The 12,142-nt window shown below is 37.3% G+C and overlaps 1 protein-coding gene across 1 annotated transcript; it reads right to left on the bottom strand.

Annotated features, from left to right (window-relative positions):
• Window positions 1–3,974: 3,974 nt before the first annotated feature.
• Gadd45 (Growth arrest and DNA damage-inducible 45) lies at window positions 3,975–8,056 on the bottom strand. Its single transcript, XM_069846531.1, has 4 exons — window positions 7,686–8,056; window positions 6,275–6,494; window positions 5,514–5,744; window positions 3,975–4,401 (listed from the first exon to the last, which is right to left on the bottom strand). Exons 1-3 carry the CDS (start codon window positions 7,721–7,723, stop codon window positions 5,544–5,546), a joined length of 459 nt encoding a protein of 152 aa, XP_069702632.1. The 5' UTR covers window positions 7,724–8,056; the 3' UTR covers window positions 3,975–4,401; window positions 5,514–5,543.
• Between the last annotated feature and the right edge of the window lie 4,086 nt (window positions 8,057–12,142).

Here is a 12,142-nt window from a genome sequence, read left to right as displayed (position 1 = left end):
ACATTCATTCACAGCATCATCCCCCTTCCCTTCATTCCCCGGAGACTTTCTCGTGGTTGGAGCACATCTACTTCATATGTTTCTGTAGGAAAAAAATGAGCGAGTGAAAGACAGTCGGATAATCCGCCAATCGGTTAATAGGGTGACGGATAATCGGGGTTCTACTGTATAGGCTACCGGTAATCCGCGGGGAAGAAATGATCTGCGTTTCTTTAAGACCTGACAAGCACGAATTTCAACGCGGCATAGCTTCGTATATATTTATATTTATCGTAAACATTGCACGGGAAACCCGCACGCTTATCAAAATCTCGGGTAATGTAAACAAGTGCAGCGCGATTCATTGCATAACATTGTGAAGCTAAAGCCACAAAACAAACATGACCAAGTTTAAAATAAGATTGAATATTCTTAACATTCTTGGTGGGGTGAGTACGTTCCACTTATTAATTATGTTTCAATTTGATCTTGGTCCAATTCGCCTTTTATAATAATCGACATGAATTCAATTTCACTGCTAACAAAAAGGTTGCCCCGGATTTAGCTTATCGCATGTTGTGGCAAGACTGTGTTGCCACATCTTGCTTATTTTATTTTATACTTAATTAAGCATAATATGGGCATTGGAGAGTTGACAGCATAGTTTTGACGAGCGCAGCTTGTTTATAATGCTGGTTTGTACTATCTGCAATCTCAACTTAGTAAGCAGCATGCAATTTGAACCACAGATCTGCATGACCCGCATTGTTCATAAGACTATATAGTATTCCTGCATAATGTTTTTCCCAAGGGCATATCTTTCACTATAAACCCAGCATTCTCCAATCTTTCCTATTCTCCGCTTCCTCTTAGTCTTCGCATACGATCCATGTATCTCAATGTTTTCTATTACATTATCTGATAACTTCTCCTGCCCCGAACTCTTCTCCCTTCACCATTCCTTTCAATGCATACTTCAGTAGGCAGTTTCTTCTTAACCATTGACCCAGCCAATTTTTTTTCTTCTTTCTGTTCAGTTTCAGCATTATTGTTTATTCGCCCACTCTTTCAAGCACAGCTTCGTTTCTTATCCTCTCCGTCCATTTCACCGCTTCATTCTTCTTCATAACCATTTCAATGCTTCTAATTCTTTTCACTTCGTAGTAGGCCCTAATGTCCATGTCCGTCCCCTATAAAATGCCACACCCCACACAAATCACTTCACTAATCTCTTCTTTAGTTATTTTTTAGAGGAACGCAGAAGATAGATGTGGCTACAGGCGCCGGCCACGTGGGTACTCGAACACCCAACGAATATTTGTTTGTGCTGAAATTAATTTCGATTTTCATTTTTTACGATATAATTGCAGAAGGAAACAATGATCTCAGCCAGACCACATTTTGTTGTATACATGCAGAATATCCAATGGAGGTAAAATTATGATAGAGCAATTCCTCCTCACACTTTAGTTTAATATAACAGCCTACTGAACCTGTTAAAATGTCCACTATTTAAAATAGGCGAAGTTAATTTATAATATCAGTACCATACCTAGCACCGTTGGGCTGTGTCTATGCATATGCTCCTTCCACCTTTATTCCTTCTCCTGAGAGCTAGAGAAGCAGAAGCGTTGCTTGCACAAGAATCTGACGCATTTCACGAACTGTGACGGATTTGGAGATTTCTCTTCCAGGAAAATGACCAGATTCTGGGCTAAACATCTTTTCTGTTCTTTCGTTCTCAAACCTGCTCGTGATTCTTGCTGTAATTTCTTATGTGTAGTTAGAGTTATAAATAAATGCACAGGAAACTAATTTAACTAAACGAGATTCTTTTTTTTTTTACTTGGTTATTTAACGACGCTGTATCAACTACGAGGTTATTTAGCGTCGATGATATTGGTGATAGTGAGATATTACTTGGCGAGAATTCGCCGTGGATTACCTGGCAAACGAGGTTCTGAATGACGGCCATGAAACTTTTGCATTTGTGCTAAAAGAGGTGGCATTATATTTATTATTTAGAATTATTTAAATTATTCCTTTTCTTGGGTATCTAATCCTAGTTTGATATAAATATTTCATAGCTTTAAACCAAATAAAGTTATGATAAAATTAAAATTCTAAGAAAAGAAAGAGCCGAACCAGGCTTGAGTATTCCCAATTTTATTACAGTATTTTAATATGACAGAGTTCCATGTGTAACGAAACCGTTTGTATTATTACTATTTTCTTTACATTGTAAGACTCAAAGAAAATATTCTCAGAAGCTATCATAGGTATTTTGTTTTATTTATTTTTGATTTCTATATTATACGCCTAAAATTTATTCTTACTTATTTGTGAAATACTTGCTTCCACTATTATAAATTCGTATGCTCAAAACGAAAATTTTAATTTAAATGCTTCTTGTTATGCTATGTTTTATTTAACGACGCTCGCAACTGCAGAGGTTATATCAGCGTCGCCGGATGTGCCGGAATTTTGTCCCGCAGTTCTTTGACATGCCAGTAAATGTACTGACATGAGCCTGTCACATTTAAGCACACTTAAATGCCATCGACCTGGGCAGGGATCGAACCCGCAACCTTGGGCGTAGAAGTCCAGTAAATGCTTCTTGATCAAGTCAATGGAAAAATGTGGTCTACAATGCGATAATTGTAGAAAGAAACATCTGTAAAAAAATGTAGCAGGAAAGCAACTTTCAGATCAGAAAGATAATACTACCGTCTTATCAAAGATGTATAAGAAATAGTAATTCTGGTTCAAGAAAGCAATAATGACAAGTGAACAGGGATCACCTGAATGTCAAAATGAAACTTGTTCAAAATAATAACCCACGTGTCATTTGAAAACAAACAATTTTAGCCTTGAACAAACTGGACTTCCTGCAAATAAGCAAGTCAGTTTTAGTGATTGGCTGCCAGCGCGTCCAGATTTGGCCGACAAAGAAGAAACTTCGTGAACCCCTATCTTCGAGCATGAAGAATTCTGTATAAAGTATATTATCCTGTATTATAGGAGGGGATGGAGACTAGCAGACGTGAGGAATGTCTCTTAAATTCTCCTTGTGGCCTTGCCAAAATAATCAGGTAACATATATCTGAAATGGATAATAAGAGGAAAGAAATTTTTCTTTTGATCTGTAGTATGTTGACGTATTACAAGACTATACCTGTGCAGTATTTTCTTCAAGTAATGACGGTATCAGCATTGATATTCACACAAAACTGAAATAGTATAAGATGGACACCTACCGGCTACCATAACTACTGTAGTAGGCCTATTAGTTTGAGATAGGAAAAAAGTTCTGGGTAAGGGGTTGGATAAAGAGTGATGGGGCGTTGGGCGTTGGACATTAACGTATCTTGCAAAACTGAAAGCTGTTGATGCGTGTCATACAGGGACACATTCCTTTGTCATCCCAGCTTTCCCTGCCTATTAGAAATTGGACAGAGTTACACAATAACAGACCAACTGAAAATTTGAAAAAAATTATATATTTGCAGCAATATCTGCATTTTGCTGCTATTTATAAGCAAAATTCGTTTATTGCATAAAATTTATTTTGCTTTGCAATATAAAATCAACTGCAGGTCAGTTATTAAAAACCAGTTAACCTTTTTTTAATATTATTTGTGCAAATTTTTGTAATAGTATGAATGTTACAATACTTTTTGCATAAGATGTTTAATAAAAACTAGATTTATTTCAATGGTGAGTATCTCGAAAGCAGGTTTTTGGCGATTGGTCTTTTATTGCGTAACTCCAATTTATGCTGCTTATAAAGTCCAATGCACTCCACCAGGTTCAGAGATCATGAACTCCGAATCTGGTGGCAACAATTGCAGCTAGTCGACCAGAAAAGATTCACAGCTTAAAGTGTGGGCGTCCCATACTTCAGCTATGATTTAAATGAAAGGGCTCTTCACCTATATAATATGAAATACCTTCAAGCGATAAGGAGATTGACATTAGTAAATTAAAAGCATAAATTTCATTTCCAGTAGAATATTTTATTTATAAATGATAACATATTTTACAAAACATCATCTTTTTCTGTTTACAACAATATTATCTCTTTTTCCCCTCACTTTCTTCTTTTCGTCAGTTGTACACGCACAATAAAACCAGTCTGCTAACCCTACACTATGGTAATCCGTTAAAGCTCTGCAGTCCGTACAAGACTTAGCGATGAGAAGTAACCACAAACACACTGTAGAAATACTGCAGACTCAAACAGTGCTGGCTGATCACCAACCGATACACAAACTGGGTCATGCGAAGATGCTGCACTGCACCCTCCAGGTGGGCGTCGCCCTTTGACATCAGGTGTACTCAATGGCGTTACGATGCCTTCCTGATTATGGGGCGAAACACCCTTTGAAGAAGACAAAAAGTGCCTTCCATGGCTTAAAGAACCTGCAACAAATAAAAACAAATATTCACTTATTTTATTCTTCGATTTTCCAACTGATGGTTTTATATTTAAACTCAGGAATCTTCAGACCTATTTCTGCAAAATGATTGTGAATGGTGAGCTCCCTTGTTCGGTTCTGGTTTTGTCAGAATTATATGGAATGTTCCACTGACAATAAAATTGGCCTGACCATCGAGCTGTGCTCATTTTCAGCAAATGATTGATATCTAATTATAGAAGGACGAATTTATTGTCAAGGGATCGTCTTAGCTAATGTCGATATCCTTTGAAAATTCCCTGGTTTAATATAGGCTATATTCAGCGAGAGTGAGAAATTTCCTTTTAATAAGGACTGTTTGCAGTATTATTGATTTTGCACGTTAAATAGCACATTCCATACTGATATTTGCTTTCAGTGATTTTGAAAATATTCCTTTATCAAATCTGAACCACTGTAACTTCTTTCTGCTTGTATCTATCATGACTCTTTTATTCTTTTAGTCTTGTCTACAAAGATAATATTAGGCCTACTTATACTCTTTTCCAGATCCTGACTTCGAGAAGAATGTCTTCTCATGAAGGACGTGATTGTTGAAATCTACTCCTGACCAAGACATAGTGCAAACGGGACTTATAGCCGAAATCGACCGACCTGTAGTTTTCTTCAATCAAGTTCGAAGTTTTGTATATTTGTATTTGTGTTGCATTTAATTATAGTTATTACTTTTATGTGTATTATGTAATGAATTATTAGTTTGTAAATTTGTCATATATATGATCAGTGGATGCAATAAATGATTATATTTATTATGATTATGATTACTAGCAACATCACATCACAGTCTACTATATACAGTTACGAAGCTTGAGTTTTGAGGGTGCTAGAAACAATAGACTGTGACGGTTCTATTTTGCATTGCCTGTAATGAGGCGATATTAGCGATCCTAGTGGTGAGCAACTATCTAATGTTTGCATATTTACTACGTATTGAGCTTCTCGACTTTATATACTAGACTGTGATCACATCTTAATAATGGCTCTGCGACAAAACTGATTTTGTTTCTGCAGTAATAATGTTCACAAATAACAGATGTAGGTGGTAATGATAAGCACCTTTTTTCCAGGAGTTTCTCTGTGCGGCTTTCACAATGCTGGCAGCTTGATCACTGGTTGAGGGTATTCATCGAGAGTCTTGTGGCAAAATCCTACCAACTGCTGTTCCCATTTCGAGAGTTCTGGTTGATCCGTGGCCCATGGCTGGTGGACAAGCACACAGCTTGTGTCCAAGCGTGGGCCATTATCTTTCCCAGTCACGATGTCTCCAAGCTTCTCTGAACTGTCCACCTGGAAAATGAATTCAATCATTAAAATCAAAATGTCCTTGCTCCCTGTTTAAAGGACAACTATGGAGATTCACTTCTTTGCTACTTTAAAGAGTTCTCTTTTGCTCAACGAGACCAATGATGTTACCAAATTACGGCATATGTATAAGGTGCGTCTACACAGGTAACTGTACGCATTATGCAAGATTGATATTTAATATTAATTAATATAATATACAGTATATGTAGTCAATATGACATTCAAAACGGCGTACCATATAGACACAAAATCTTAATTGGTCGCGCGTTATAAACTTGATTCTTTCCAGATTGCATGCGTACGCTTATGGAAAATTGAACTGTTTAGATAGCTATAGTAGGTATGCAAATTTATTTTATACTGATTTTGAAATTGCATATGCAAATAGGCTAGTTTATGTGATTAAAAATAAAAACCAGACAACTTTAAATTTCAAATAAATGTGTATAATTTTGTAGCAAGTTTAAAAATAATTAAAATTTCTTTGGAAGTATGGCTAGAAGGGTACGTACCTGTATGATGTGGATGTCATTTTCGTAGCAGAAAGCCTGGAGCAGGACGGTCTGGATGTGCAGGGCTGCATTGCCCTGGCTGCTCTGGGGCATGATGCAGAACAGGGCGCTGTCGGGGTCCATCTCCAGTAATTTTATGGCTGGCAGAAGTCCACACGTCAGACGGTTTTCGGCTTGGGCTCGTCTGAGGACGGCCATTACCGCTTTAGAAACTGTTTTCCTGTTTATGACACAAGAAAAACACCCGTTAGTGCCCTGCATGGCATTTACTCTGAAATAAAGGAATTCTCATTCGCATGGATACGTGTACAACAATAAACCAGTGAACGTCACGAAGAATGTTCCTCCGCTCCTTCACTGTTGAGACTGGATGCAAGTGTCGCCGGTCCCACCTGATATACCTACTCTGATTTAATATCGTTGCACAACATTATGTCATGGAATTCATCTCCTTCCACGTTTCGCGAAATATTGGAAAGTGGTGGGAGTAACGGTCAGTAACCCCACCTTGAAATACTAACGACCTCGAAAGGGCGAAAATGACCGATTTTACTTAATTTGGAGTCGCCGAATTTTGCAGCTTCAACATTATGGAAATATTTTTCTTTTAACATGAAAATTTACAGTATCTGCCACTGATGATGGCTGTAATTATTGAAAAATTAATTACGGTACATTTGAAATTATGTCGATAGTGTGGAATTGTACTAATATTGTGAAATAAGCTACCTGCAATCATGTCGCACTTTCTAACGTCCAGTGTTAACGAGATGACTTTCATTTACGCAAGCATAGCAACAAAATCATCTGAAGATGACAATGTGATATGAATAAAAATAAAGCAAGTGATGTTGCGTAACATTAGATATGAACTTCTGTACTGTAATCGTATGAGACGGCAGAAAACCACATGTGCAATATTGCGCAATCGCGCAAGTCTGGTTATTCCTCGTGACGTTCACATGGCTACTCGCAATTTCGGTTACATAACCGTTACACAAATTTCAACTATTTATTCAAAAGCAATTTGGAAATGTTAAAACTGATTCAAAATGCTCAAGCAAATCTGACTGTATTGCAATAATTGTGAATTACTACAGAGAGTAGGTCATGTTCAATTGTGAAGTAGGCTACATGAAGCATGTCTTGTGAATGTTTTATTTCTAACACTTTAAAATTTTGTGCAAATGGATTGAAGTACTTGGTAACGGGGCACTTAGATCACGCAGAAAATACATTCTGTAAAATTACTTCTTACAAATGTTTAATGATTGTGAGAAACTTGTAAAATAAAACTAGTTTTAATAATTGAGAAGTTACTAAAATAAAATATAATAAATATAAAATGCTTGATTAAATTCGGTCTAGTACAGAAAAGGTTAACTTAATTTAAGTAGCATTGATAACTAACCTGCTCATGGCGCTTTCGGTGAAATCTTCCAGAGTCATGTTGTCTAGTTGAGAGTTCAAATTGTCCAAGTGAACGGAAGAACTCTTCTGTTGAACGGATTTGTATTGCAAACTTTTCAAATGATGCACCACGTTGTTCAGCTGAATGATCACTTTCTGACTGTTAGCCACTACGACCACACCACAACACAGGGGCACTAAACTTCACACCTCGGTGTTGGCTTGCTGTATCACTGTATCCTTGATGTCTCAGCGGCGTAGTCCAATTGATTCGAGCTCGCCGGCCGTACCTCGTTTTATAGCCTTCACTCTAGCGCATGCGCAGAATGAAGGCGGCTTAAAATCCCGCAACAAGCACGTGATGATGAATTCCACGGAATGCCAGCTCTTCCTAGATAAACAGAGTTCAATGAAGGCGATAGCTAAGCAGATTTCCCCGTACATCTGCCTTCTCCTCCCCCTCTTCTTGTAATCACAATAAGGTCGTGGGTAATGTTTGACGGACACTTGAAAAGTGTTTTATTATCACCTATATTAACAAATCAGAAAGTTAAATATTGATGAAACGTGTTTATTGCGTGAGCCGTTATATGTGAAGTGTAGTATATAATATAATTAATGTAATGCATATACAACAGGATTATGTATGAATATTACTGCTGATATCCATTATGTTATTAGATGAAGTAGATCCCTACTATAGGTCCAACAAATTAGAATTTCGTACCTGTACATAATTTAATCACTATATTAGTAGCCTATACACCTGAAGCCATTATTTTGAACCAGACTGGGGACAGAATTTAATTCGATGAGGTTTCGTGAAGTTTTGTCTTAGGGATGGCTGAATCCAAATTATAAGAACTAAAAATATAAAATAAAAACTTAGGGATTTTAGAATGGAAAATCATGAGTAATGAAAATATGTTTCTACTTCAATAGATGAAAATTTTAATAGGCAAACGAAAACAAACAAAACAAAAACTTAGTATTACTTATCCAGAGAGGTCGACGCTTCAGAACTCTCTCTTGCACTGCAGTGGCGCAACAATGGGTGGATTCATTCATTTGGTGCAGGGATCTTAACCTTTTTTGAAAAAGACGCAAAGTTAACTGGGCGATAAACTTGCGCGACCCATGGGCCTATTTTGAAGTTAAACAGTGCTATTGTAATAAAAACAAGTAAGTGTAGCAATTATTTATTAATATAGAGTTGTGATATTTTATAATAAGCAATAATTATAAAACATAATCATAATCCCAAGTACTTTAATTTTATTTTTTCGGGAAGCCACGGCGACCCTTATTTGGGTCGCGACTCATAGGTTAAGAACCCCTAATTCAGTGGATATTCCCTTAAATTCAGAGGGGTGAACAATATAGTTTTTGTCCTTCAAAAATATTAAAGACGTATATAATATAGTTTATACTCTTCTTTGTGACCAAAAATTCAAGTTTATAATTTATTTTAATGAGATGAAAGAACTTCAAGTCACTTTATATAATAATAAAAATAACTAAATTGGAACCATTACGACAGTCACACGAAAGGAACATCACCACAATGAATTCGGAAGTAGTTTCAATATCGTCGAAGTCGGGCGCTCAACGTGTTGTTTCTTGTTTTGTGTGATCATCATTTTGTTTGTTTAGTGCTAATTTAATTAATGTGTTATTGCAAGATTTCGGTTTTTCATTTATAGATCGAAGTAGTATTACTATTAAGATTGCAACGAAGAGGTCTGTCAAAAGAAAAAAGCAAATGGAAGATAACGGTAAGAACATAAATATACCTATATACATCCTACTCTTTACTTCCTTCTTATCAGAGGTGGCATTTCTTCATCGATAACCAGTTACAGTTGCAATACTACATTCGAATAATATATATATATATATATATATATATATATATATATATATATATTTTAAATGTTTATAATCGAATTTATAAAAAAATATTATTTAACTTAATGTTTCAAAATTATTTATTTAAAACTAATTTTACAATAATATGTAATTACTGTATTCTTTTTTCATACTTCAAATTTGGTCTAATCCACAATCACAATTTATTATTATGGTAAGATTTCTTATAAAAATTGTATACGACAAAATTCTTACCCCACCCCAACCAAAGTTGTTGCGCCACTGTGCAGCTGTCCCATTATCCTTCCGCAGTAGCCTGAAGCTTAAGATCTCCGATATCATACACATTAAAGCAGTTATAACATACCACAATAGAAACAATAGTCAACGACCTGTTGATACACCCAAAGATTCCCCACACGCGATATGGCCGTAGATGTTAAAGCCTCTAAAATAAATACAAACGCAAATAGATTATTAATATATTAGTAGTGGGGAGGCCGAGACGTAGGTGGAAGAATAATATTAAAATGAGTTTGAGGGAGATGGGATATGATGATAGAGACTGGATTAATCTTGCACAGGATAGGGACCGATGGCGGCCTTATGTGAGGGGGCAATGAACCTGCGGGTTCCTTAAAAGCAATGAAAGTAGTAGTGGCAGCCCAGATCACACACACATAATATGATCTAGGGTGGTAGTAAGCAGGTTCCCCTCCGCGAACTCCCGGGCGCTTCACCGAATTAAAACTTACGTGCTAGGTTATATTTTCTGAGGCCGGGAAGGGAACATCCCTGTGCACCGCGACCTGAGGTCTATTGTGCGCCCCTGGGATGAGTTGCGAGCCCACCTAACCCCCAACACCCTAACGACCAGTCCCACCATCCTTCTAAGTCCGTGTACCATTCCCCCCTCAAACGATCTGAAAACCGGAACGATAAGGAAGGATGATGAGGGGGAGAAAGGAAGTGGCGAGAATGCATACCTGATATTCATCCATAGGAATGAGGGAAAAACCCCGAAAAAAAACCTCACCCAGACAACTCGTTCTAAGCGGGGAATCGAACCCCGGCCCGCTGGGTTCGGGAGCGAACACGCTACCACGACACCACAGCGGTGGACTATGTTATATTAATAACATTCGTTACTCACTCTCCACACAGCAGCTGCTGGAAGTTTTGTTAATTTTTTTTCCGTACGTACGTTTTCAAAATCTGCACACATTCATGCACTGAATAGGTATGTAACCATTGCAAAACACAACACGACGAAATGAATTGCACTTATTCTTAGTTGATCACTGCTTGCCTTTACTAGCTGTGAAGCAGACTGCAGACTGGCACAGCTAATTTCGGAGTACGGGGAGTTACCAATATACACTGTCACGTGGCGGCGTCTATTCTCTCTATCCCTCATTCCATCTTTCTTGTCACATACACAAAAAGAGCTGATGCCTGAAGGATAACATAGACACCAGTCAGGGGTGATAAAACAAGCTAAGTACTAGGGGATTCACCAGACATGCCGGTAAAGAGAGACGAACTCGTGAAAATGGTCAAATACGACAGTACGTTATTTTTAATGCGTGATGCAAGCAGCGGCTGTAGCATGGAGAACCACTGACAGAAATACCGGAAACGTTCGATGGGACTCACTGTTTTATCTGTGGAAGGCAGATGAGGTGTACCATTTTCAGAGGGCAATAAAAGCGTTACGTTTGTCACACTACCTAAAGTGAGTATTGTATAAATAGAGTTGACATTTAAAACGTTCTTTTTAATTCCTTCAATAGAGCTTTATGTACTAAATAATATGGTACTAATATAAAAATACCAGCATTTATTATGTTTCATGTATGTATGCACAATTTATATACGATTGTTACGTTAGTCACTGAAATATCCCGGTTGGGACTGGATTAATCTTGCTCACGATAGGGACCGTTGGCGGGCATATGTAAGGGCGGCAATGAACCTCTGGGTTATTTAAAAGCCATAAGTAAGTAAGTTTAAACGGGAGTTCAAAATCTGATTTTAATTAATAACACAAACAAGAACAAGATAAAAACATTTTAAACATTGGAATAGTAGCAGTAGTACATAGACCGCAAGCGATCCTTGATGATCCACACTGGATATACAGGGCGACATTGGAATAAAAAATTCTGAGTCACATTCGAATTCTTACGCCATCAGTTTTTTTGATGATGATGATCTTTTTTTATTAAAAGTACCAGGTCTCTTGGACCCTTGCTTTGATGATGATGATGATATGATGATGATTTTCTTTTTTTATTTTTTTTATTAAAAGTACCAGGTCTCTTAGACCCTTGCCTTGATGATGATGATGATGATGATGATGATGATGATGATGATGATGATCTGCTCGAGGACGTAGTTTACAATTTCGTCACTAGATGTTGACGTGTCCAGTGATCTCAGAGCTCAATGGACGTTTCGTACTCGTCGTGACATCTGATGGCCTTATTGTGAACTATGGTTCGAAGACATGAGAATCTTTCCATGCGCACAGTAATGTCAGGTAGAGAGAAATTTCCCACATCCCAGTGGAAAACTGATATCTTGAGA

Source organism: Periplaneta americana, chromosome 14 (genome assembly GCF_040183065.1).
Source record: "Periplaneta americana isolate PAMFEO1 chromosome 14, P.americana_PAMFEO1_priV1, whole genome shotgun sequence".
Classification (NCBI taxonomy): domain Eukaryota; kingdom Metazoa; phylum Arthropoda; class Insecta; order Blattodea; family Blattidae; genus Periplaneta; species Periplaneta americana.
The sequence above is the reverse complement of the archived record's forward strand: the minus strand, read 5'-3'. Positions and strand labels throughout refer to the sequence as shown.

Excerpts from the sequence above, each read along its gene's own strand:
- Gadd45 (XM_069846531.1), bottom strand. The coding sequence starts at position 7,723 with ATGACTCTGGAAGATTTCACCGAAAGCGCCATGAGCAG. Across the intron at positions 6,495-7,685 it reads ACCGAAAGCGCCATGAGCAG|GAAAACAGTTTCTAAAGCGG; the intron begins GTTAGTTATCAA and ends TGTCATAAACAG. Across the intron at positions 5,745-6,274 it reads ATGACATCCACATCATACAG|GTGGACAGTTCAGAGAAGCT; the intron begins GTACGTACCCTT and ends TTCATTTTCCAG.